Raw genomic sequence first — 27,918 nt, forward strand, 5'->3', positions numbered from 1 at the left:
CTAAGGGGTTAACAATCTCAAGTTTGGTGAGACTGAGGCCGGTTTTGGACCACAACTTTTCCTCCCACTTTCCTAGGCAGATGAACCACATCCTGAGTTACTAAGGGGTAGGGCTGTTTTTCCTTCCCCCTTTCCACATCTATCCTACTTGGTACACGGCAGCCTCTCTACCATTGCCATTGCTTGTGTTTCAAGCTTCTGAACCGTCAAGTTCAAAACATTTTAGTCTATCCTCCATGGAGTTGTTCTTGCTTGCTGCAGGCCACACTACTGAACCTCTATGTAACATGAAGTTAATAAGGCGATAGTTTTTCTTTAACCCAGCTAGCTCCCAAAATAATTGACACAGAGAGGCCATGATTTATTTTTATAAGCTTTGAAGTACCAGAGCTGGGCAGGTATCAACCCTATAAGCTATTGTGCTATTTACCAACTATACAACCCAAGTTACTTGCCAATAAATTGTCTTTTCTGGGCTGGATCTGCTCCATTAGGCCACGTCTTCTTTCTCCAGCTTCTTCCTCCTTCCCTTTCCCTTTCCCTGTCTGTGGTCCCTCCTGAAACCCCAGCCTAGGACCAAAGCTCTGCCTATCTCTATTCTGCCCAACTACAGGCACCAGCCCTTCTTTATTTTAACCAATCAGAGAATATTGGGAATCAAACTTCATGCAACAAAGACCAGTGTATGTGAGAATGCATTCATTTGGGTGGCAAACAGATCTTGGGGTTCAGAATTTAGCATTTGTAGACAGAGCCCTAGACCATCTGTGCTTGCATTCTTTTTTTTTTTTCTTTGTTTCAACAGGCCTACACAGCATAGGTTGAGCCTCTAGTGGAAGACCTCTCTCTCAGTTCACTTTTGTGGTTCCATGGTTATCTGCCAGTTGTCAGGGACTGAAAAGTTTAAGGGACTACTGTAGCTAGTCTTTTCTACTTTGTGGGTTCTTCTTTCTTTCGCCCTTTTCCACTCCTTTTCTTCCTTTTTTCAACCCCCTAACACTAGATAACATGGAGGAGAAGGAGGAAGAGAAGGAGAAGAAGGAAAAAAAAGGATAGAGAGGAGAGAAAAGAGATACCTGAATAAAGTCAGGTTGGAAAAAGGGCCATGTTATCCTTAGACTACTTCCTGCTGATTAGGGACCTTTACCTCCTTGCGGCAAGTTTGATTGTCGTCGACAGGATATCTAATTTCTTCTTGTTTTTTCTTTGTGCATGACTACTTAGCCAACAGTGACCAACAACAGTCAACAACTCACACTGACTCTTGGGGGACCTAGCTTTTATATACCCTCTGAAAAGTCCCCCAAATTCCAAAGGTCACCCAATTACAAGAACTTTCTGTAGCTGGCAAAATCATGCCTCTGCTAGAGCACAAGGCAAATCATAGTGAGCTGCTGTGAAGCGGCCCCATATCCCCACACCTGAGATTAGTACAAAAACATATTCTTTTGTTTGTTTGTTTTTTGTTTTCTGTTTTTCAAGACAGGGTTTCTCTGTGTAGCCTTGGCTGTCCTGGACTCGCTTTGTAGACCATGCTGGCCTCGAACTCGCAGTGATCTACCTACCTCTGCCTCCCAGAGTGCTGGGATTACAGGCATGCCACCACTGTGCCTGGCGAAAACATATTCTTATCTTATATCGCTGTGTTTTTTAAAGAGACCAGATTCCAAAATTGTCACTACAGCCTATCCTTGAGGTAACCCAATTTTTTTAAAAATTTTATTATTATTTTTTTAAAATATTTAAGGCCATCCAGATTACTGTACCTCTTCAGACAAGTATACTTTTGGCTTGGGTCGTAGGAGGATTTTAAAGACCTCATGAAAGAGAACTTCTTGCTGCTAGCTAATTTCAAAATAATAATCATCAGTGGAGAAGCACCTCTTATCTCTTTGTTGAAAGTCCCTTTAAAGCACAAGCTGCTTAGGGCTTTAACTATTCTCTAGTATTAATCCAGGTTTGAAGTAATTTCGTTTTTAAGGGTGATGACTGAGCCAGGTGTGGTGGCACACATCTGTAATCTCAGTGCTCGGGGAGGCAAAGGCAGGTGGATATCTGTGAGTTTGGGGCCAGCCTGGTCTACAGGTTAAGTCCAGGGCAGCCAAGGCTACACAAAGAAACCCTGTTTTGAAAACCAAAAAGAAAAAAAGAAACAAAAAAGGGGAGGGGTGATATCTGAAAATTTTGGAAAAGGTTCTTATAAAAGAACCAGATTGTGAGTTTTTTTCAAGGTTAATTATGAGTTTGCAGAAATAGCTTCAGGACACTAGGGAGAGAGACCTGACATACTGTTTTGGAGCTGTCCTCAAGGATGCCACCTTTTGAGAATCAAATTTTAGGCAGTCCTTGGCCTCTGGAAACTCACGCCTGAGTCTTACCAGAAATTAATCAGATGAGGACCAGTAAGATGGTTTAGTGAACAAAGGTGCTTGACACCTGGAGCCCATGTACAGGTGGGAAGAGGAAACTGATTTCCATAGGTTGTCCTCTGACCTCCACATTCATGTTCCTCCCCTCTTACAAATAAGTAAACATTAATACTTTTTTTTTTAAAGTGAATCAGATGATATTTCTAACAAAACTGACTGATATTCTTGCTATTGGGATAAAATTAACCTGTAAGTGTGGGACTGTGGGATTGGATTCTCTTGCTTTTGGAGCTTTGGTCATATGTGGCAGATCTATTCTTACCATTATAGAGACATAATGACTTCATTTCCATCCCTTTTGATTCCCTTCTTTTTTCAAGTTGGAGCTAGAACCAGCTTTGATTTCAGAGCTGGTGTTTCTTTCATGGCAGGCAGAGTCTGTGGGGATGGAAATACTGAATTGTGGGATGATCTGGAGAGGGAGACAAAAACAATAGAAAAAAAAGAGAACCATGTAACGGTGTTTGGGAGTGGATTGTTTAGACAAAGTGTATGGGAAGAAAGGTCAACAAAAACAGGCTAAAGTAGAAAAGGATAAGCTGAGGTATATTTATTTCTTGGATTTAGTACACTATTGGAGGACAATTCTTTTCTCTGAAGGATGCTCCCTAGGGTTTGCCTCTCTATTTGGGGAGGTGCAGTTGAACACCCCCACAGGAAGTCCTTTGGTCCCTGATATTTATAGACTGGTCTAAGCTCTGTAAAAGGCAACACCCATTTCAATTAGCAAGGCAGCATTATATGCCTCTGAAGCATATATGGATCCCTATTTGGCCTGGTGAGAGGGCCTGTACAATGTCCCATTACATTAGCCTGACTCTCTGCTGCTTCAGAGGTCATTTTTGCAGGGGCAATACTGACATTTCCCTCTAAGTGACCCCTGGCTGCTCCCTCGTCTTTCAGGAATCAGTTGGAGTCTGGCCTGGGAATAGTAGTCCTCTTGTCTGTGCATGAGCTAGGAATGCCCAGGACTGATGATTCCTGTTTGTTTCCCATCCGTTGGCTACAGGGCTGGGGTTGTTCTGTTCACAGCCTGACAACTCTGTGGTGAGTCCAATTTAACATGGATTTATTGAATATCTGCTAGTGTGGGTAGGGGAAAGAGGGTATTCACAGATGGAGACAAGGCTCTGACCTGAGGACGGAGATTGCTGTGTATTCAGTTCCTACCCTTTTGGCTAGTTGGTATAAGGAATACCAACTAGGAACTATCCATAAGCTTTTAGTCTGCTCTAATGTAACATGGTTATGAGGTTTGAATCATAGTCATAATGGATTAAAACTCATTGAAAATGGTTAAAGCCCCAAATTCACACAGAACCAAATTAATGCTATAAAGTAGGATGATACAAAATGCTAACAAGTATATAGAATTTTGTCTTGTTTTGAGTCAGCATTTTGAAATGTAGCCCAAAGTGGCTTCAAATTTGCAGTATAGTCAAGGCGGGTTTTGAGTTCAGTATCTATCCTTTTGTCTCATTCTGAATCCTGAGATTATAGGTATTGAAAGCTTTCTTTGTGTCAAATGTTGTTTTTACTGTTTTGTATGGGTTTGGTTGGGGATTTTGTTTGTTTCTCTTGGTTTTTGAAGACAGGATTTCTCTATGTAGCCTTGCCTGTCCTGGACTCAATTTGTGGACCAGGCTGTCCTCGAACTCACATAGATCCGCCTGCCTCTGCCTCCCCCAGTGCTGGAATTACAGGCATACCCCATGTTTTGTATATATTAATTTATCTAACCCTTCCCTGCCCCCTCAACCCAGGATCACTGAGGATCTTAGCTGTTGGGAGTTGAGTCTCTCCCAGGGGTGACCAGTCACATGATGGGATGCGGATGTGGTTAACACTCATGTTTCAGAGGAATGGGTCATTGTATTTGGCAGTGGGTGGAGGACAGGGCTGAGGCCCAGAGGTCACTAGAAGGGGGCACTATTTTGGGAGAGGAAATATGCCAAGTCAGAGGAGGGAAAGGGGAAGAGAGGGTGGTGATGGACGATACAAGAATATATATATATATGTATGTATATATGTATATATGTATGTATGTATGAGAATGTCAAAATAAAACAAAATGAAACAAACTTGCAGGAAGATATAACCATAGTATCCTAGCCCTTCTAAAGTCAGTGCCCTCTTGGGTGGGTTATTGGCTTCCATTTGTTCAAGATTTCTAAGTCAAGCACAGTGGTACACGCCTGTAATCCCAGCACTCTGGGAAACAGGCTTGTAGGTCTCTGTTAGTTCAGCCTGGTCTATAGAGTGAGTCCAGGACCTGAACAGTCTGAACAGTCTTTATAACTTATGAAGGTACCTCCTCATCTACAGTCTATCCATAATGTTTTTTAGATTTACTTTTTTTTAAATATATTTATTTATTTATTTATGTATGTATATGAGAGCTTTAGCTGCATGTACATGTGCTTGACAGAACAGAGCATCAGATCATGTTATAGATGGTTGTGAGCTACCATGTGGTTGCTGGGAATTGAACTCAGGACCTCTGGAAGAGTAGCTGGTGCTCTTAACCGCTGAGCTATTTCTTGAGCCCCTATATTTACTTTTTAAATGCGTATGTATGTATGTATGTATGTATGTATGTATGTATGTGGGTACCTGAGGAGGCCAGAAGAACGTGTTGGGATCCCCTGGAACTGCAGTTGCAGGCTCTTGTGGGTTGTCTGATTGGTCAGTGCTGTGAACTGAGCTCAGGTCCTCTAGAAGAACAGCAAGTGCTCCTAACCCCTGAGCTGTCTGTTCAGCCCCAAAATAATGTTAACATTTAAAATGAATTATGTAGTACATGAAATGAAACAAATTTATACCTCTACCAAGATTGCATGCTTTGGGGTCAGACTGCTTAGTTTGAAATTTTATCCCATCTCTTTCATCTCTCCTGCTAGGTTTTCCTTGTCTAAAACTGGAGATAATAATAGTACCTACCCTTTAAGGTGATTGTCAGGGCTAGATCAGATACTAAGTGTAAAGTGTTTCAATTTATGCCCAGTGAATAAGTAGTCAAATGCTAGTTAATATAATAATGATGGTGTTACTATCTTGAGGCTTCATGGAATTATGGAATGAATTACTGGGATGGAATTATGACTACCTCAGTTATAGAGAATGACAAAATGTCCCTGTCCCCACTGACACAGCCACACCATGATTTTATAAAGGATTTTTTTTTTTGCCATTTCTACGAGGCCTGATCCTGGAACAATCATGCAATAACAGGTATTCTCAGGTCACCGCCTAGATTTAGTTTTTGAGGCTCCTGTGTGGAAGAATACAGTGTGACTGTTCTGGAGTGCTTGAATCTGTCACTGTGGGAGGGAACACTTGTTTAGAAAATGTCAGAGAACTCACCAAGTTATAACCAACAACACTTTGTTCTTCATCAGTCTGCTCTCTTTCCCCCTTATGCTTATTTAATAGTTAGAAAAGCACTGCAGTGCGCTTTTCCTGTGTGAACATGCACGTCTGGAACCTGTTCTTCCAAAATCATGAAAAGTTTTTAGAAATCACAGATGGAGGGCTAGTGGCATAGCTCTGTTGGAAAAGTGCTTGCTTAGCATGCATGAAGTACAGGGTTTGATCCACAGCACCACATAAAGCCTGGCTTGGTCATGAATGTCTTTAATCCCAGAACTTTAGAGGCAGAGGCAAGTGGGTCTTTTTGAGGACAGCCTAGTTTACATAGGTAGTTCCAGGACAGACGGGGTTGCATAGAGAGAACCCCGGCTCAAACAAAACAAAACAAAAAACAAAAAAACAAAACAGTTCAAGGTCATTTTCAGTTAAATAGTAAGTTGTAAGTTTCAGGCCAGCCTGAAATATGTAAAACTCTACTTCGAAGAACATAAGAAAAGGGGGAAAAAAAATAAGGCTTGTTTGTTTGAGACAGGGTCTTGCTATAGCTCACTCTGGCCTTGAACCCTCAATTTTCCTGACCTACTTGTGTCCTCCCCACCCCCACCAGATTCCTCACTGTGAAAGGCTGTCATTCAGTTTTCAAGGGTGTTGTGTACTTGGAAACATTTTTGGTCTTATATTTTGGCCCTTGGTCCCTTGTTTTGTGTTCATTACTCACACAAGGCAGTAAGGAATCTTGGGTTCCTCATCTGTACAGGAACCAGTCAGGACTTAGGGCTCAGGAATAGAAACTGTTGGTTCTTCTCCCTTTTTCTCACTAAATGCATTCTGGGAAGGCTCAGCCAAAAGGGGAAATTGATTGTGTAAGAAGGGCACTTCCCTTATAGCTTTCAAAGTTAGATGCTTCCTTCTCTTTTCTCTTCTTCCCATAATCAGGTACCAGTAAAACTGTAGTGCAGGACTCTTGAGATGTGTTTGTCACAGTGTGATGGACAGAGGAGTTGCCGGTGCTTATCCTTATCTTCTCATCGATCCCTTTATGAACAGGAATTACAGGAAATCACAGCTAGCATATAAAACCACAGACAGATGGGAAGGATGGAATGTATAACCCCCATTCCCAGAAACAAGCAGAGTGAATGCTGAGCTGACTGCCCTTAGCGTTTGGCCTCTGTCAGCAGGTCTGAAGATAATGGCACCATCTGGGAATGGAAACCTTATCTTCCAGCTCCACTCAGTGCCCTTTCTTCAGAACTCTTCTTGTGCTACCTTATGCAGATTTCTGTCACCAGTATCCTGACTAGGACTCTTTTTTGTTCTGACAGGCCTTGCAAATTGCTGTAGTTGCTCTTGCCAGGGTCAGTTAGCTCCCTTTCACAGTGCTTATCATCTCTGGGGATTAGGTAAAAGAACAAAAGCTGTGTGTCAGGGTGTGATGCCCCTGTTCTCTCCTCCTGTACTCCTTCTGGAGGGACTGTAGTTGATGCTGTGGAGTTGGATTAGGTCAGGTTTCCTGCTCAAGAATAATCGTTTCCCACTGCCTGCTGACCCAAGGGTGAGTTTCCAAGTTGCCCTACCTGAAGAGTCAATTGAATACTTAATACTTTGTGGAATAACCAGAACCTGTCAAGTGGCAGAAACTAGGAGAAACAAGTAAGAATTGTGCCTTGCCCTGAGGATTTTAGGATGGAATTTATTTTCTGTTCTTTTTTGATCCTCGGCCTTTCTCCATCTAGGATACTTAATTTCAGTGTTTTACTCTAAAAAGAATGTTTCTTATGTGTTCCCCTCTTTGTTTCTTGGTATTTATTATTATTATTATTATTATTATTATTATTATTATTATTTTTAAGACATGGTATCATTTTGTAGCCCAGACTGGCCTCAAATGTGTGATCCTCCTGTCTCAGCCTCCTGAAACCTGGATTACAGATGTATACATTGGTCTAGACTGCCCCTCTATACTTTCTCAGTCATCAGAGCTTTTATGTCCAAACTCCTGACTTTCTTTTTCTTTTTTCTTTTTTCCTTTTTCCTTTCCCCCCTCCCCTTTTTATTTTTTAGTTTTTTGAGACAGGGTTTCTTCTCTGTGTAGCCTTGGCTATCCTGGACTCACTTTATCGACCAGCCTGGCCTCAAACTCACAGAGATCTGCTTGTCTCTGCCTCCCTGAGTGCTGGGCACCACCACACCTGGCTCTGACTTTCCTTTAAAAGGCCCTCTTTGATTATCTTGGGTCTTTGCTTTTCATTATTTTGTTCATAACTCATAAGTAGTTGTTGCTTATTCTTCCTCATTTTCTCATTATTTATACTTCATAGTTCAACAGTATTGTGCACACATAGATTGTTGAAATAGATACTCCTGCCTTAGTTGTTCGCTGTCTTGAATTTACAGCCTCCTTAGCTCTGTTGAAAATTCTGGTGGGTTTGAGGTCTGTACATTTTACAAGCTGGGTAGAGAAGGCTGTTTGAAAATGATGAAACAGGAAATGTAGTTCTTAACAGAATTTCAGGTGAGCCAGAGGGTGGAGCAAGGATCTGGAGACTGGGTGCCATTCAGGGACTTTTGGGATATTGGGAGCCAAGACCTAAGAGAAACTGGCAACTACAGACATGGTAGACCTGTGTCATAAGAGTTTGTCCCACCTGAGATTCTCCTGCAAGCTGAAAGGTTTGGGTGGAAAATACGTTTAGTCTGGAAGATTGCTAGGGTTATTGGGGAATGGTGGTAAGAGCAGGTGCCTCAATTTGATGCAGTTCCTTTTTGTGGTGAATCACCCCAATTGAAGATATGAAAGATGCCTAGTCACAGGGAAGCTTACAGCTCAAGAGACTGGATAGGAGTATCAATAAGCAGATCTGTCTAAGAAAAGATTTACTTATTTGCATTATTGACATTTGCCTTATATTTATCTGGGCAGCTTGGAGATCTGAGCTTGTTATGTAAGTATGAGAGCATTTTTCCTTTGCTTTGTCACTGATGGGAAGTATAGGCTATGTTAGGTTTTTAACAAGTAATAGAATCTTGGATAAAATTGAAAGTAGTGCCTTCTATTTCTGACTTGGAAGTAAAGTTTTAAGCATCATGTTAACCCCCTCTCACCATTTTTCCTCTTCTCCGAACTGCATAGGACTATGGAACATTTAGTAACAACTCTGAGCAAGAACCAGCTTCAGCCAGGTAGATTCCTTGGGTACACTGAAGTTTGCTGAATTTAGGTAGAAAGTGTAGTTGCATAGACAAAATCAGGGAGTTGTCGTTTGTGTGGAAATGAAACTAGAATCAATTTCTTCTCACAAGAAGACCTTTTCCAACCCTCTCTACCTCTGTAGATCCTTTATTTTGCAAATGGACTCGTGGTAGCAGCTCTGCTACTGTTGTGGTAGACAAGCTCGTGAGTGGGTGTCAGGACCCTGAGTTGTTGGTGAACACTGCCTCTTGTTCTGTTGTGCCTAAAAGACAGTGACTCACAGCACCTAACTGTTGCAGCACTTGGTGATGAAGTTTAGCTCTTTGACGGTAGTAATGGTGACACACAGTGCCAGGTGCCCTGATTGAATTGTGAACTAGTACTGCTACATTGTAAAAATCATTTTTCTTAATAATTTAAAAAATTTAAAACTTTATTATAAAGGGCTTGCAAATAAGGAGAAATAGCTCATGCCAAAATTAACCAGACCCAAAGGCTGTATAACTCAATGAATTTCTATATGGTTAGAGTATGTATTTGGAACAGAAGCTTGTGGAGCTTCCCATTGTACACTTTGCGCTTGAATACCACCTAAAGCAAAAAAATCCATAACTTTATTTCTCTTTTCATGTTATACTTTCTACCCACATGTACACATTATTGGCTAGATTCCACATATAAGAAAGAACCTGTCTTTTTTCTTCCTTTCTGAGATGTGTGACCTCACTTAGTATGCATTCTAAGTCCATCTGTTTTTCTGCATTTTACCATGGCTTTTAACTTCATTTCTTTAAAAGCTGAATAGTTGCAGCAGCAGCAGTAATAATGTTGATGGACAACTCAGTTATTTTCCAATTCTTTGCTATAGTGTATAAAGCAGTAATAAACGTAGGGGTGCAGATATCTATGGTAGGATGTAGAGTTCTCTGGGTACATGCCTAGGAGTGAAATAGCTGGGTCATGTGTTAGTTCTATTTTTAATTTTTTGACCTATCAGTTTGGAGATCAATCTTCTTTCTTTCATTCCTTTCCTCTCTTGTTTTGTTCTGTTTGAGACAGGGTCTCATTATGTAGCTTTGGCTCTTCAGGAACTTGATAATGTAGAGCAGGCTGCCCTCTAACTCACACATATCTGCGTATCTCTGCCTCCTGAGTGCTGGGATTAAAGGTATATGCCACCATGCCTAGCCATCTTTTTTTCTCACCATGCCTACTAGCTGTTGCCTCCTCCTTTTCCTCCTCCTCATCCCCACCCCACCCCCACCCCAACCTCAACATAGGCTATCACTGTGTAGTCCAGAATGGCGTTGATGTCAGTATGTAATTTAGGCTAGCTTCAACCCACAGTCTTCCTGTCTCTTTGCCAATATTGGGAATGCATGTGTGTGTGTACATGATCAATAGTGACCTAGTTATTTCTAGAGCTCCTAATTAGAAAGTTCTTAGCTCACATTATATGTGAGAGTTTTAATGTCATGTAAAATAAGAAACAGCCATGAAGAGCAGAGACATCGTCTGCCAAAATGGTATGCTTCAGAGAAGTAATCTGAATGAAATGTATTTTCTGGTTGGAATGGTTTTTTTTTTTTTTTTTTTTTTTTTTTTTTTGCGTCTTCAGAAGGCTTTACAAAAGTGTAATGGTTCTGGAACTCACAGTAGTCATCCTTTCCTACCCTTAGCTGCTCTTTCCTTATGGAGCAGTTGTTTTAAAAAGCACAGAAAAAAGTCCTGGAAATCAGAACTGCTTCTCTTTAAAGAGTTCAAGGTCTGAAGAGTAGTTTTTATGGCAAGAAGGAAGTCTGGATAGTCATCTCACACAGATATAAATATCCTCACCTCCACCCATCACTTTCTCATGGTAAGTGTGAAGGACTTTAGGATACAAGGCTTGAACATGGCTTTTCAGCCCCTGTGTAAATCAGTTCTTTTGGCAGGCTGCTTGTATGCGCTGGCTTTTCCCAGCTAGATTTGGCCCCGAAGGCTCGGATCAGACAACCTTTATGATGTCTTTGTGGTCCTATATGCTAGGTAAGTGGTGTACCACTGAACTACACTCTCAGACCTCAGAGCCACCATTTGGCATTTGCACTGGAGTATATGGTCAGAGGAAGAATCTGAGGGTAAGGGAGGCTGCAAAGACTTTTAATCTTTAGGATGTTTTCATTATCATACCCTGGCTTCAAGGTCTTGGAGTAGAGGATCACAAGGCAGTAAATGGGATAGTAAATGGATTTGACCCTTTATCAACTGATCCTTCTTGCCAGCCCCTTTCTGCACAGTTTTAACCAGTTAGTTAGATATTGGCATTCAATTTTGCTTTGTTATAAGCAGTGGAGAAATTATGCTTTGGCAGTTGAACAACTGCACTTACTGTCTGACATATCTAGAGAGAGTTAAATTTCAAAAGTTAATGAATTCGGTCTTCTGCCTTACACATACTCTGATCCAGAGTGGGCAGCCTGTTTGAGAGCTGAGGATCACAGAGCAATTGCTGTTGAAGAAAGAGATTGAGGTGACAGGGCAGCTGGGCTCTGACACTGGAGGCTTGTCTGTTAGACTGATGGCCCACCCACCAAGACTAGCTTCTCTGTAGTGACTGCTTCTCACAGCTAAGTTAGTGTGACAAGCCAGATGAGGAGGTAGGCTCCTGGGGAACAGGTTCTGGAGTTCTAATTAAGCCTGCCTGTACACCTCTGTTCTATACTGGCAGATTTCCCTCAACTCTTGCATTTCCAAGGTTTCCCATTTTAAAATAGTGTGTGTGTGTGTGTGTGTGTGTGTGTGTGTGTGTAAATGCATGCTCATGCACCTGCAAAGACAAAGACAACCTATCTCATGTTCTGCTGCAAATGGCCTTCTTTTCAGAAGAGATAGGTAGGTACCTCCTATTTGCTTATGAGCTCTTCCTGCCACACTGGTGCTTCTGAAAGAACTGTGCTACTGAGTTCCTTATCTGGTAGAGAGGCCTGGAAAAGAGCCCTTCCTCGGGTGTTCAGAATATACCTAGCCCAGGGAAAGTAGACCTGTGGTTTGATACTGTGTACTTGAAGGTTTAGTCAACAGTCTGATTCTGATTGGGAAACACCTGAAGAAATTAAGTGAAAGAATTGGGCTCTAGTTTAGGCACTCATTAGGCCTGTATCCCCTGGCAAGTTGCAACTCATTCTGAGGTCAGTTTGCTGTTAAATTGGATAAATGGGACATTATACAGTGCTCCCACAGTTCATTTTAGGCAGTAATAGTTAAGGTCTCATGCTAGCAGCAAAGGTGGGGTAGTTCTAAATTCTCTTCTGCCTCTAAGTTGTATCTTTTTGGAATGGTCCCTATGCCTTTCTCTACCTCTTTCATTTCTGTCTGGCTGACACCTATAAAGCTAGGGTCAGTTGGTACTGCTGTGTTCTGGGTGTCTCTTGCCTACACCACTGTTTTGCCCTGTTCTCTGCACTTCCCCTGCCTTACTGCCATCTGTTTACTTGTTTACCTTGATATTTCAGTGAACTTCCTGAGAGCAGATTGTCTTTTGTCTCTACATCTGTCATCACTGTTTCCCTAGTTGCTGGTACACAGCTTGGTATATACATATTAAATAACTGCCTGACTGGACCAGCATACCTCAGTACTAGCTTTAGAGTTGTATTGGATCTTCCCCTAACTCCAAACTCCTTATCCAGACTCTATGAGCTCTGTGGGTGCTGGAGAACCTTGGGTAATGCTATTGATTTTTTTTCTGTGCCAATCCCCAGGCACCCTGATAATCAGTGATAGGCCTTAGTTTTGTCCTCTGTATTTAGTTATCTAACTGGGTCTGGGGACATCTGCTGCCTGTGAGTGACCTGAGCAGGGGAAGGGGTGTGGATGAGTAACAATCTTTTTTTCAGGGACTAATTGTATGGATGGATCTAGGACTCCCTCCCCAACTCTGACTTCTGTTGCAATGTGTGTCATGCCTTCTTTTTGTTCAAGTCTTGGTGGTGTTCCTGATGCTGCCCCTAACCACTCTGCTAGAGAACCTTTATTGAGTTTTTGTTTAATCTGTGGGTGCTTTGTCCTTTCACCCTGGTCCCTGGGAATCTTCATGTAATGTAAATATAAACACACACGCATACATTTTTCATCTAATATAAATAGCACAGCAGAAAGAAAAACCAGAGAAATAAAAAACTTGAGAAATGAACCTTTGGATCTCTTTCAGATGTAAATGATGAGCTTCTGTCTATCAGTTTGTATCTTTAGGTTCACCACCCTGCTCTCCGCTCTTCCTCCTGATATATCTTTAAACAATATGTGTAGACTGAATTACTTACTTGGAAGAGTTATAAAAAAAGGTTGTGGGTCAAGCTTGCCTTTCTTTGGCTTTGTGCACAAGGAAAAATGCAAGGGGAAAGTAATGTGCCCTTATCATTCTTGGTTTAGGCTGGCATAAAATTGTGAATGTAAACTACTAGGAGGTGGCGTCAGCAAGGAAATCTGGGCAGAATATTAAGCTTTGGGTTTTTTGTTTGTTTGTTTTTGTTTTTTTAACTAAGTGAAGAAGCAACAGAATAGTGACTGAAAGTAAGCACACAATAAAGCAAGATTTCTCAAATGTTATTGATTATTTGTGAATCTTAGGAAATGCACATGCTGGTTGAGTGTATTTGGGATGAAGGTCGAGGGTTTCATGTTTCTGAAAAGCGGTCAGGTGGTGCCAGTGCTATGCTTGGGTGAACTCTGGGTGGAATAGCAAAGCCTGTTCTCCATCTGGATTGGCCTGAGGAAGGCAGACTAGTACAGAGTTTGATGTTTTCAATTCAATATTAGCCAGGATTTGCAAAGCCTTCCTTAGTGTTTTTATATGAGCTCTTGACTTTTTAATGCTTTTTTTGGTTTGAGTTTGGCTTTCATCTCTACAGGGTGTGTGAACCTTCACCCTTTTCTGTGATGTATTGTAAACAGATAAGGCCAACCGTAGATTTTAAATAGAATTTTAGAGGTAGAGGAACTCTTAACAGAAAATGAGCCCAGAAAAATGTCATGTCATGCCTACTGTCAGGCATTACACCCAGTGCCTGAGCTAGAGTAGAAAGCTAGATGTCTTCATTCCTGTGGTATGTCTACTCTTCATCTTCCTTGCCTTCAAAAATAAATCTATGTATGTATGTATGTCTATCTATCCATCCATACGAGTGTTTTGTCTGCATGTATGTCTCTTCATCGCACATATACCTGATACCCACAAAGGCTAGAAGAAAAGAGTCCTCTGAGACTAGAGTTACAGATGGTTGTGAGCCAACATGTATGAGCTGGGAATTGAAACTGGGTTCTGGGGGCTGGAGAGATGGCTCAGAGGTTAAGAGCACTGGCTCCTCTTCCAAAGGTCCTGAGTTCAATTCCCAGCAACCAAATGGTGGCTCATAACCATCTATAATGAGATCTGGTGTCCTCTTCTGGCATGCAGGCACACGTGCAAGCAGAATACTGTATAAATAATAAACATATTTAAATAAATAAATTGGGTTCTGTGGAAGATCTGTGCTGTTAACCGCTGAGCCATCTCCCCAGCTGTAAAGCTCCAGTCTCTTGAGAGACTATAACCCTGAGTCGGGAAGAGGATAAAATGTGTTTGGGGACCTGTAGTAGGTAGGATTCAAGGCTTTCCTGTGATGAGGGGGTTTTACTCTAGGTACCATCAGTTATCTCCTGGAATGTCTGCAGCTCAGCTCAGCATTTATTCACTTGGCCATAGTTCTTAACTGCAGCAATATTGTATTGGTCAAATAATTATTTGTTTTGGGTAGCTGGCCTGCATATATTAGAGTACTTAGCAGTATTACTGACCTTAATCATTAGTGTATCATTAATCATTCTCCAAGTTGTGACAGCTAGAATTACCTTCAGACATTGCCATATGAGGAAGCAAACCAATATTCTTGGGAAAATGAATTATCAGCACATGCTTCTCAAGCATATAGACTCTAGGCTGAATTATAAAGAACAAGTCACCAAACCAGAGTATGTGATGAGGTTGTGCTGCCTTAGATTGCATGGTTAGTAACTTAATAACTCCATTTTCTGTTTCTGCTCAGAAACAGTTATCTAATTTGAAAAAAAAAAGATTTTATATGAATCTCTAGATGTCCATCAACCATTCTCGAGACATGCAAGTCTCTCTCTCTCTTTATTTTATTTTATTTTTTTTTAGACAGGGTTTCTCTGTGAAGCCTTGGCTTGGCTTGGCTGGTTTGGACTTGCTATCTAGACCAGGCTGACCTCCAACTCAGAGGTCTGCCTGCCTCTGCCTCCCAGAGTGCCAGGATTACAGGCATGCGCCACCGCGCCCAGTTGTTTGTTTTGTTTTTTGACAGGGACTTATATTCCAGATTGGCATTGAACTTGTAGACCTCTTTACCTTTCAAACCCTGTGGCCAACTTCTTTTGGTGTCTTTGCCTGAAGTTTGACCAATTCAAGATTACTTTTGAAGTCTCCATTTAAACATTTAATGGAATGCCCCTTGATGTAGATTAATTAGATTCTGTCTCGGTTGCTGAGTGAAGGCCCTACCTAGAGGGAACTTGAAATAAGATTTTGGCTAGAACTAGAACATATTGGATCCGTCTTGGTGCAGGATTTTATACAATTAGGTGCCATGCAGTCATTGCTGGGGGTGGTGTCACAGGACTAATCAAAGGGCAGTTTACCCTTGATGGCTTACCAGAAGTCTGGCTAGTTTGTGAGGAAGAGGATGGGAAAAAACTTGGTTTATTTACTTAGGAGGCTTTCTAGAACTCATACAAGATGAAAAATATTTGGATGCAGAGTTTTATTTGATTTGAGTGCTACCTCATTGAGGCTGTTAAAGCATTAGTAGATGGAGGTGAAGAGCATGCTTCTAGATCCTAAACTTTAACTTTGAAAAATACCCTGGTGACATCTGAGCAGGAAGGAGGAAAATAGTAGAAGCTATGATCATATTTGTATACTAGGGAGATCACTTCTTTGCCTTTTCCACTAAGTTGTCCATTTTTCTGAGACAGGATGTGTGTGTGTAGTCTTGGCTGTCCTGGACTCCTTTGTAGTCCAGGCTGGCCCCAAGATACACCTGTCTTTGCCTCATAGAATGCTGGGATTACAGGCATGTTCCACCATGCCTGTCTGTGCTGGTTGGTTTTTATTGTCATCTGGACACAACCTTAGAATCACCTAGGAAGAAAGTGTGTGGGGGAGCACGTGTGCACACATGCAGAGCGTGTGGGTGTGTGTGTGGGGTGAAAGAGTTTGAGAGAGTGAGAGATAGGGAATTCTATAAACAACAGAACTTTGGTGGTGGGATTAATCACTAGAAATGAGTGGGATTGGCGCTTGTGCTATGTTTTAGGACTTTCTTAAATAACTACTGGGGACCTTTATGTAGTGAAATATGAAGTGTATGAAGTCAGATTCTGCTGGCCTAAGGGAATGTTGTCCTAGGCATTCATGGGATGAATATGTCACAACGCTTTGAGTTTAATGAAAAGAAAATACACAAATCTTTCCATTTTGGAGAGTGATATTTCTCATTATCTTATTTTAACTTACTTATGGATGTTCTTCTAAACTGGTCGTTTCTTACTGTTTCTAACATAGAGGCTAAGGGTGTTGTAACTGTCAAGCTTTGTCTAATTTATCTTGTTTTTCTTGTCTAGCACTCTTAAAAGAAAAATGGAAGAAAAAGTAGAGAAAGTAACTAGGAATCATAGGATTTGGAGCAGAGATGCTCTTCAAATAGAGCTTATTTGTCCCAACCCTCTGTTTCAAATGATGATGACAATAATGATAGGTATTGATGATAATAGTAACTACCATTTTTAGTGGCTCACAGGTGCCAGCATTATGCTAAGTGTTTTCTGTTTCTTTCCCTATATAGTGCTTAGAAAAGCCCTGTGAAATAGGTATGCAGATAGGGAAACTGTGGTTCAGACAGGTTGGATAACTATGCTGGGATTATGGCTGTAGAAGCACTTCTTTTGCAGAGATGAAGTGTCTTTGTTTGCTCAAGGTCAATTAAGAGTTGATACATAAGTAGAACCCACGTTTCTTTACCTTCCACTGAGCACTTTTTTTTTGTTTGTTTTGCTTTGAACAGAAGATTCCTTCTTTGTCATTATTTTGTTTCCTTTCTTGCTCTCTAACACATTTAATTTCAGTGAAATTGAATGAAATAGAAGGAAGGATGCTTTAAGTTTGGAGGTTTTGGTGAGCTTTAAAAGTTTATTTTTAAATAGGCAGTCTTCCCAGACAGACTGGGAATGTAACAGAAGGCCTGAGAACCAGGAAGTGACACAGACCTGTTTATATCATCCCACTTAAGGGCCTTTGGAAAGCCGTCCACATAGATGGTAAAAAGTAAACAGAACTGTAGCAGCCTTTTCCTTTGGGCTTGCTATTTTTGACATGGAGGAGGTGTTTCCTGCACAGCCATAACTACTTTGAACATTAAAATCTGGCTCCTAAATAGCCTCTCCAGTGATATATATATAGATAGCTATTTCTTGTTACCAGACAGAAGCATTCTGTGATTCTAAGCACACGGAATGGATTGTCCCCCTCTTCATCATTTTTAGTGACTTAGTCTTTTGGGTTTTGTTTGTTTGTTTGTTTGTTTTATCACTGCAAGTAAGTAGTTTCTGCATGCAAAAGATTGTCCTAGAAGTATGGTCACCAGTGTATACTTAGTTCAGGGTACAGCTCACAGAACCCCCACCCACACATCCTTCTAAGTCTTCTTAACTCTTTTGTTTTCTCTTAGCACTGTAAAAAGTTTTTTTCCTTTGGGTCCTAATAACAGTTTGTGAGTGCTATAGTAGATAAACATGTACTTCTTCTCCAGCATATTGTGAATTTTTTGAGAGTAAGTTACCACATTTGGTCTCTGTGATTACCCAAACTTTACATAGACGATAGCTAGTAAGTATTTGCTGAATTGTAATATTGAATGTGAAGTGTCTAGGTGTTTAAGTATAGGTGGTCCCTGTTAGTATTTTGTAACACAACCTGCTCCTGGGTTGCCCAGCAATTTATGATGTCATCATGTGTCGACTGCCAGGTGGCCACACCTGGAAGGCGTGGTTACCTTGCCCCTTAAAGGGCTAACCCCGAAACGTGGTGGCTCTCTTACACTCCCTTTCTCTCTCTCTATCTCCCTCTCTCTCTTGGGGTGCCCCCCTTTTCCTTTCCCTTTCTCTCTCCCCACCATGTCCTGCTCCCCCCTTCCTCCATACTCACTTAATAAACCTCTTGCAGAAAATATCGGTTAACCAGCCTCATGCTTTTTTTAATTTTTTTATTTTTTTTAATTTTTTGTTAATTACACTTTATTCACTTTGTATCCCCCCATAAGCCCCTCCCTCCTCCCCTTCCAATCCTACCCCCTCCCCCTTCTTCACGCATTCCCCTCCCCAAGTCCATTGATAGGGGAGGTCCTCTTCTCCTTCCTTCTGATCTTATCCCATCAGGAGTGGCTACATTGTCATCTTCTGTGGCCTGGTAAGGCTGCTCCCCCTCAGGGGGTGGTGATCAAAGAGCAGGCCAATCAGATTTTTAACAGTCCCTGGAGAGTTCAGATTGAACAAATCACCCTCTAGGACTTTATTTTCGAAGCGAGTACTGGAGCCTGCTCCTCTCAGCTCTGCTGTAAATTATGCAGAGGATGTAATGACATAAATGGCCTAGAAACTAATTGCTGCTGTTTTTTTGCCAAGCATCTGTTTTGCTATTTGGCCAGAACTTGAAGGTTGATACATATGCCCCCTTCCTTCCTGTTTTATGTCAGTTGCTGCTTTGGCATCTTGTATTCTGCACAAATTATCTGTCTAGATTTTAATCTTCTTCTCCCCAGTTCAATAAGTATTTGTTGAGCATGCACTCTGGGGTGTATAGAGAAACAGAGTAAGTGAAGCAATGATTGATTATTTATGTGTGGTAAATGCAGCATGTGAAAGAAACCTGTGTCTGTATGGGGCTTCAAGGAGGAGGTTGTCTCAAGGTACTGTTGACCCAGGAGGCAGAGACAGGTGAATCTGAATTGAAGGGCAGCTTGGTCTACACTGAGAGTTCTAGGCCACCCAGGGCTACATAGAGTGACCCTGTCTCAAAAAAAAAAAACAAAAGAAAAGATAAAATTGAGTTTGACCTTTAATTTGGAAAACAAAAGAGTAGGGCAGTCTTTTCAGACAGGAAGTAGGTTTTTAACTTTTCACGTATGATCGGTTAAGTGCCATTAAAAATATTTTGGTATTCAGAAAGAGCCTTGTTTAAGGTTGTTTAACTCATTGGCTTTTTCTTTTCTTTCTTTTTGAGACAGGATTTCTCTGTGGAGCCTTGGCTGTCGTGGAACTCAATTTGTAGACCAGGCTGTTCTCAAACTCAATGAGATCCACCTGCCTCTGCTTCCTAAGTGCTGGAATCAAAAGTGTGTGCCAACATGTCCAGCTTTTGTTTTGTTTTTTAAATCTGTACAGACCTCGTGCCTTGAGCCTGATTTTAGGATGTTTCTAAACCATACGCAGAAATTCTTTGAGAATCCAGTGGGTATCAGCCACAGCGTGACGGAAGAAAGAGCCCTCACCATCATCAGTTTCAGATATCATCCTATAGCTTGTGCTGCTGCTGCTTGTTATTATTATTTCATTTCACACAGTCCAGTAAAATCGGTATCATCCAGTTTGCAGTATTAACTGGATCACCCAGTTAATACTGTCTGAGTGGGCATATCCTGCCTTGGTCTGCTATGCTCTTCCTGAGAGATACTTAGCTGAACTGTTTTCCTTTCCCTGGTAAGGAAATAGAAGCACAAGAAGTGAGGTTTTTGTGGTAGATCAGCCTATCAGTCCATGGTAAAGCTCTGCCTTAAAAAAGTGGCTTCCTTGCTGCAGATTAGAAATTTTTGAAGCTGAGTTCCTTTCTCTTGTTCTCTTCTCAAAGTCAATTTTGCTTTATGTTCCTCTGCTCTTTGCTGTTGCATTTCCCTCCTTCCTAGGCTTCTGCAGTGCTGCAGTGTTCCTTGTGCATAGAGGCTTGGAGTGGTTGCTTTTTTTTTTCTCTCCTTCTCTTTGTTAGATGTTTGTTATTTTTGGAAAGCACTTTAGGAACACTGTGTACTTGATTGTAGGTACAAATGTGCTGGTAGATTGATTAAGCTCCAAATGGGAAAGAAGACTCTCCTGAGTTTACTGCAATGCAGAGGGAGATAGGTGCTGGAGTTTGGTCTTGGAAGATTCAGGCGGAAGGGATGCTAGTATAGATTTAACATTTCTTCCTTTCAGTTAGAACTTTTGTAGGCTTTTCCAGAGGAAATAACTTCAGGTCCTTTCTAGAAGACTTTGAATTCCTTAGACCTGAAAGGGCATTGGGAACCACCCAGGTCCATCCTCAAGCACTGGGAAGACTGGGTGACTTGCTTGAGGTCAGAACCACTGCCTAATACTGAAACTGGACCTAATTGTCTCCTGTGTTGGGTCCCTGCTGTAGTCAAAATCTGCTGGGTCCTAGAAGAGAGGTGTTGGAGACTGTAAGAGAGGACTGAAGGAGGCTATGGTAGTGTGTCTGCTGGTATTCCTGCTTGCTTGAATCTTGGGAGGAAGTGTGATGCCTGAGTGTATCAACGGCAATTCTTCCAGAGCATCACAGGCTTATAAGGAATATCAGATATCAACTCAAGAAAATCTCTGGCATGTTCCAGTAACTTTTAGGTAGCTTAAGAGGAAAGCTGAGGATAATTTGTATTTAATGAGATTAAATTCAACAAGTTTGTTTTTTACCCAGAACATAGCTATAATCCCAGCATTTGAGAAGCTGATGCTAGAGGATTGCAAGTTCAAGGGCAGCCTGGATTACTAGCCTTCCTCTTTACCCTTCTCTTCCCTCCCTTCCCCTCTGCCACCCTGCTCTGTCCTGCTTTGAAATAGGTAATATTCTGCCAAATGTTTGTCAAATCCCAATAGAAGAAAATGTGGCTGTTGAAACTCGGTGGAAATAGAAGTTAGTGATTGGAAAGATTGACAGGAAGAAGAAATAGCAGGTATCTACAAAACCTCATGTATGGTAGGAGGTCCTGATGATTTGAAGGTGAAAGGCAGTAAAAGAGAAAATGCTACAATCCCTTCTACGAAGGTGAGAAATAAGGCAGGGCCTGGGGAATCCCTTTTTAGTTACTCTCCTCTGGGGACTTTGGACTAACCATCATTACATTCTGAAATGTAATCAGCTGCTTACCTTCTGTTCATACTTCAGAAAATGGTCTTTGTCCTTTCCTACCATGTAGCAGTGAAGAGGGTTGGTGTGTAGATGGTTGGTCAAAGGGATACACTATCTTGTTCTAGATTCTCTGACACTCCCTCCACCCCTTTCTCTTTTAGCCTGAGACAAGAAAAGGTTTCAAATTGTTTTTCTCTTCTCAGTTAGCTTTTCTAATAAATGGATGAATTATGGTTTATTGAATATCTTGTCCTAAATATTATATGTGTACTGAAGCTAATATTTCAGAACCTGGGAGTCAGGGCCTACTGAGTCAGGCATTTTTGACTCCAGAGAGGAGACCTCAGTGTGCCAAAACCCCACACCTTCAGCAAGACTGTGGCATTCTTTGCAGGGGTGTTCTCGAAGACATGTAGGCAAATGAGCTAAGATGATGTGCACGGTCTACCTAGAGAATAGGGTACCTACTGTTTCACCTATTGCTCCACCTGCTGCTACTTTCTCAAGCATTAAACAGCAGGATGAAGAGTTTGAAGCCAGCCTGGACTACCTAGCAAGGTCAAAACCAGTCTGGGCTACACAGACTGCATCTTAGAAAGCTAAAATAAAGCTGGGTGTGGTGGTACACACCTGTAATTCCAGCACTCAGGGAGGCAGAGGCAGGCAGATCTCTGTGAGTTCGAAGCCAGCCTAGTCTACAAAGCAAGTCCAGGACAGCCAAAGCTATAACAGAGAAACCCTGTCTTAACACACACCCCCCAAAAAAACTAAAATAAATGAATTAATTAAATACAAGTATGCATTCAAATTTTATTCAGATATTAATTTTAGAAGCCATTTCAGATTAATAAATATTGGAATGCCCTATTGTTAAGCAATTGAACATTGTTATTGAGTGTGCTATAACTAATTTAGCCAGCCTCCTTATTAACTTTTAGATTTAGATTATTCCAGTCTTTTTCTTTTTTTTTTTTTTAAACAATGTTCTGAGTGTTCTACATGTGTGTATCTTTGTGCACACGTGATTGCTGAGGACAGATCTGGAATTAGAATCAGTAGGTGAGAGAATATGCACTTTTTTGGACCCACATTAAGTTGCCCTCTAAAGGCATTATATATAAAATACAAAATGATTGTCTTCTGTCTTCACCAATTCTTTAAAATCCCGTCCAGAGTAGTCTTAAAAGTAAGATTGGTCTCATGAGTCTAGAGAGATGACTTAGTGGTTAAGAGTGCACATGCTGTTCTTTCAGAAGATGACAGATAAACACATGTACACATAATTTTTAAAGCAATAAAAAATTTTTAAATTTATTTTTCTTTTCTTTATTAATTTATTTTACATCCCAAGGGTACCCCCTCCCTCCTTCCTTTCGCCTTCCCCCTTCCCCTTTTCTCCCAGAAAAGGAGAGTGTCCCCTCCATCAGTCTTCCCCAGCTCATCAAGTCACATCAGGACTGACCATATCCTCATCCCCTGAGACCAGGCAAGGCAGCCCTGCCAGAGGGGAAGTGATCCAAAAGTAGGCAATAGAGTCCATGTTAGAAACAGCCCTCCCCCATTCGCTAAGTGCTCCATATGAAAACCAAGTTGCCCATTGGCCATATATGTGCAGGAGGGCCTAGGTCCAGACCATGCATGCTCCTTAGTTGATGTCTCAGTCTCTGAAGGCCCCCATGGGACTGGGTTAGTTGTCTCTTTTGGCCTTCTTGTGAGATTCCTGTCTCCTCCAGGTCCCTTCATTTTTCCCCCACAGGACCCTCAGAGCTCCACCCCATTCTTGGGTACAAGTCCCAGCTGCTGACTGGAGCCTCCCAGATTGCAGTCAAGTTAGGCTCCTGTCTGCAAGCATAACAGAGTATCATTAGTGTCAGGGGCAAGCTGTCTACCGTGGGTCTCAGGATGGGCCAATTATTGGTTGGACTTTCCCTCAATCTTTGTTCCTTCATTATCCTTGTACTTCTTGTAGGCAGGGTAAGTTTTGAATCACAGGTTTTGTCGGTGGGTTGTTATTCTCTTTCCACTAGTCCTACCTTGCTAGGAGGTAGAACAATAAAAAATTTTAAATTGCTTTTAGAACTCTTTATCTTTGTCAGTATTACCTGCTTTTCAAGTAGAATTTCAACTCCTTGGCTTAGCTTTCTTCTGAACCTCTGCTAGGAATATTCTTGATTCACCTGTATGTGGTAACTCCTTTCCACTTCCTCTACAGCCAAGCCTTCTATATATTACCCATCATTTAGGACTCAGTGGCATCACCTCCTCCAGGTAGTATTGTTTCACTCCTGATACTCACGCGCAGAACACCTAAAGCACTACCTTTCATACACTCACCACTTAATTATGTACTGTGCACGTGCTGTGATATGGCACATGCAGATGGCATTCTTGATGGTTCCCAGTTGTTGCCTTGAAGAGATGACTAAAGAGTGCTTCATAGGGTTATCTAGTGTGAATACACTGAAATGGTAGCACCCGCAAGGCTCATTGTTAATCTGTCATTAGCCAGCTAGGGCTTTTTTTTTTTTTTTTTTTAAGTAACCCGGCATATCCTTTAACCTCTTTGACTTTGGACTACTCCTTCCCACTGCCCCCCTTTATCTTAAAGAAAAGCAGCTTAAAGATGCATGCTCAGGTTTTATTAGTGACTGTAACAGCAATGACAATAAGGTTACTGAAGACTTAAATAGGGCTGGGCACTTTGCTTGAGTCAAACCTTTCACAGAGAGGAAACTGGGCTAAGAGCCACAGGAGCAAATATTTGAATATAGGCATTCTGACTCTCCCATTTGCAGCCATATAAATGTGAACACTCTCTACACATGCATAGATATACAGACTTCTCCATGAGCTACTCTGTCTACAGCTTTAAAAGTTCAAGTGTGAGTAAAAGCTAAGGACCAAAGATGCTGTTGTCACAAGTTCCAGGGGGAAAGAAGTGAAGACCGGTTGCTAACTCTGTACTTGATCCCTAGCTAATGTTTAATGAAGATTCTCATAACTGTTCTCTTTCTGCTGAGAGAACTCATGTTACTGCTTGCAATAGTCTTCTCTGGGAGGAGACATAGGTTTGAATCAAGACTTCAGACATATTAAAGTTGTGTCTAGTTAACATTTTGGACAGGTGTAGGAGTCCTTTATTAGGGTAGTAGATAGCAGGCCCTCTAATCTGTGTCTGTAAAGCTTTATGTTGACTCCACAGATTTTTGTTTGTTTGTTTTTTGGGTTTTGAAGACAAGAGTTTCTCTGTGTAGCCTTGTCTGTCCTGGATTCGCTTTGCAGACCAGGCTGGCCTCAAACTCACAGTGATCCACCTGCCTCTGCCTCCCTGAGTGCTGGGATTAAAGGCATGTGCCCCCATGCCCAGCTGAATACATAGAAAAAAATTTAAAGCATGTCATTTTGAATACCCTCTATAAACTAGAATATACGAGTAACTGGTAAATAATTAACTGAATAAAGTACGCTCACTTTATAATGTGTCAGCAACTGAACATCCTCTCTAAAGACATTTAGAAAATAATCTTTAAATTGTTGACTACTGGCTGGTTTTATTTGTTTGTTTGAGACCAGGTCTCACTGTAGTCCTGGTTGATCTGGAATTCCCTGTGTAGACCAGGTTTGCTCACAGATATCCTTGCCACTTCCTCCAGAACACTGGAATTAAAGGTGTGTGCCAACACACTAGCTTTGTTTTTTTGTTTTTTTAATACTTATTTCCTCTCTTCAGAAGTCAACCTGAACCAGAATGGGTGATGGTGCCAATTAATAACTATAACCTATCTTCCACATCCCCAATATTGTCAAGGATAGTCAATAGAATGTCACCCCTGTGGTCACAGTTGTGTGGGTTGAGCCTTGACTAGTTTTGAGATTCATGGCTGTCAGAGTCAGATCCTCAGCCTCTGATAGGTTAGGCCGCTGTGGCTTTGGCTCCTGCTGCTGCATTCCTTCTCTAGGCGGTGTAGTTATTCCTTTCAGACATGTGCTCACTCTGTTTTTCCTTTTGGTTAGTTGAAGTTGCTTTGAGGCCAAGTGACATAGGCGTAGCAGCTCTGTGTCAACAGCTGATTTCTGCTGGAGCCCATAGGACAGTGGTCCTGGGAGAGCAGGCAGTCTCTGAAAGCAACACTGACCTGGCTGGCCATGCAGGTGATATCCAAGTGAGCCGGGACTGTCCCCTACCCTTTTTGCTAGGGTTTGGCTACTGGATTAGATTTTTGACAACTGGCAGCAAGCTTTGGCAACTCCCCAGAAGGAGCTGAAAACCACTTCTGTGCTTGTCTCTTCTCTTGGCAGTAAGGATTCAGTTGTTAGAATTCTTCCAACTTCATGTGTGACTGTGGCTTCCTTGCAGAGTGCTTGTTGATTCTGATCAATTTATGGCTGAAATTTTCACTTAAGTATTTTTTGTTTGTTTGTTATAGGTGAAGCTACCCCTGGCTGACCTTAGGATTCCTCTGGATTTTAAAGTCATTCTTTAAAAACAAAATAAAGAAATAAAATAAATAAATAAAAACCTCGGACGGATAAAAGATGTGCCATGGCAGGATAGCACCAAAGAGCAGCTCAGCGTTTGTTGTGACCTCCGTGGGGCATGGAATGTTCCTTCAACTGGTGATCCTTAGCACCCTGCTGGGAGACGGATTAGCCTTCGGAGATGGATTAGCCTCTGGTAAGTTCAGACCTGCCTTCTGTGTGTGTGGGAGGGGAAGACTTTATACCAGGGTTTCTCCTGGAGTCTGGAGTAGAGACTTGTTCTTTGTCAGGCAGTTCAAGAAAAGGGTTTTTTGTTTTGTTTTGTTTTTGTTTGTCTTTAAAAAAAATAAGGCTGGTATGTATAGCAGGAAGCCAGGTTTTAGAGCCTAATGAGCCAATAGAGAGAGATGAGGGAACCTGTGATTACATCGTCTCCCTTTCCCCTAGCTGTTGGCATCTTCTGGCAAGAGAGAAGCCTAGGATCCAGGTATATGGTATACAGGGAAGGGAATAAACTGGATGGAGTTAGACTGTCTATGTTCCTATTACTGCCTGTGACCCTGAGGAAATCACTCTGTTACTGTGAATTTCTGCCTTCCTCAGCTTCGGAGTGGGTTATTAACAGTACTCACCTCACAGAAAGTTGTAAAAGTAGGAATGTGGCATAGTAAAACACTTAATGATGCTCACTCTTTTTTTTTTTTTTCTATGCTTATTCTCAGCCCAGGTACATACTTGAGATACTATATCTTAGTGAAAATAGGGCCTTGTAATCGATCACTAACATTGTAATTTTGGGCAAAGCTACTTAACTGTCCCATAGCTCCGTTTCTTCATGTGTTAAATGAAGCAGTTGACCTAAATGACCTGGAATGTCACTTCTGGTTCCTCAACCTGTACTTTCATGACTCTTGAGAGCTTTTTTTATTGAGAATAAATAAATAAGCTGGAGAGAGGCTGAAAATGCAGGAGTGAGCCATTTTGAATTTGTTGATCCTTGATGTGTTGACAGTACTCTAAAGTTCCTTATCACTTCACTTTATGCAATACAGACCTGACATCCTTTCCAGAAAACACATTTTTGGATGTGCTCAGCTTGCCATTGAATGGCATGCCAGAACCGTCTCTCCATCTGTGAGTCCTGGTGTGACCATTGATGTTCAACAATAATAGAATTCTTGCCAGAGTTCTTTAGAAAAACCTTGATGGCAGTTTTCTTGGATTTGCTACCTGGAGGGGGATCACAGAGCAGATCTAGAAGGGGACTTTAGTGGTGATGAGGCCCATTATGTGTGGCTATGGAATTGTCATAACTCAGTGCTCTCTTCCATTACTTATCATTCCTATTACCCTCTCACCCATACCTATTGAAGATAGAGCAGGTTCATTTTCTTTTAGCATTATTCTGAATTGTTGAAACAGTTATTGATTCTGTTGTTTCATTATAGCCTTCCCTATCATACACATACTTCCTTTTTTGTTTCCCCTCCTGCCCTGTTTTGGGCCATCGCTTTCTTTCCTAGCCATGAGGAAGTACAATCCCTGGTAGCATTGAGTGGGATCATTCTTGTATAAAAGGGAAAACAAGACCAGACTATACCAGGCTAGAAGTGATGGGTACAGAAAACAAGGTGTAAAAGCTGTCATGCTTACTATTCTTAACTCTAGAGCAGAAGCTAGCAAATTGTGACCTTCCATGCTAAACCCCCTCCTACCACTATGTAGCCAGAGCTAGTCTGGAAATTTTGATATAATGCTATAATGCCAGTTGGCTTTGAGTTTGAGGTCCTCCTTCCTCTAACTCCTCCTTAGTGTTGGGATTATAGGTATGTACTACCATGCCTGACTTGCTAACAGTTTTGCATAACCTTCATGCTAACTAACTAACTAACGATATATATATATAGATATAGATATATATATTGCTAACTATATTTTTAACTTGTTAAAAAAGGTAGAAAATTAGTGTTTTGTGACATATAGAAATTATGTGAAATTCAAAATTCAAATTTCAGTGTCCATAAGTAAGATTTGAGTGGAACATGGCATGTGCATTCTTGAATATATTGTCTATGCCTACTTTTCTGCTATAGTGGCAGAAAGTTAAATAGGTATAGTAAAAACCAATGGCTAAACAATTTGGCTGTTTGCCTATAGTCCCAACATTTAGAAGATTGAGGCAGGAGGATTATCCATGAGTTTAAGGCCACCCTGGGCTGCAGCGTTAGACCCTGTGT

General features: G+C 41.4%; 1 protein-coding gene across 1 annotated transcript in view; it reads left to right on the top strand.

The window, feature by feature from the left end:
- The window catches only part of Susd6 (sushi domain containing 6), a 91,820-nt gene that overhangs the window by 13,837 nt on the left and 50,065 nt on the right, over nucleotides 1–27,918 (top strand). The window contains exon 2 of the mRNA XM_021633517.2: nucleotides 25,630–25,877. Coding sequence (XP_021489192.1) covers nucleotides 25,739–25,877 — 139 coding nt within the window. The 5' untranslated portion in view covers nucleotides 25,630–25,738. The remainder of the gene's footprint in view (nucleotides 1–25,629; nucleotides 25,878–27,918) is intronic.

Source organism: Meriones unguiculatus, chromosome 7 (assembly GCF_030254825.1).
Source record: "Meriones unguiculatus strain TT.TT164.6M chromosome 7, Bangor_MerUng_6.1, whole genome shotgun sequence".
NCBI lineage: Eukaryota > Metazoa > Chordata > Mammalia > Rodentia > Muridae > Meriones > Meriones unguiculatus.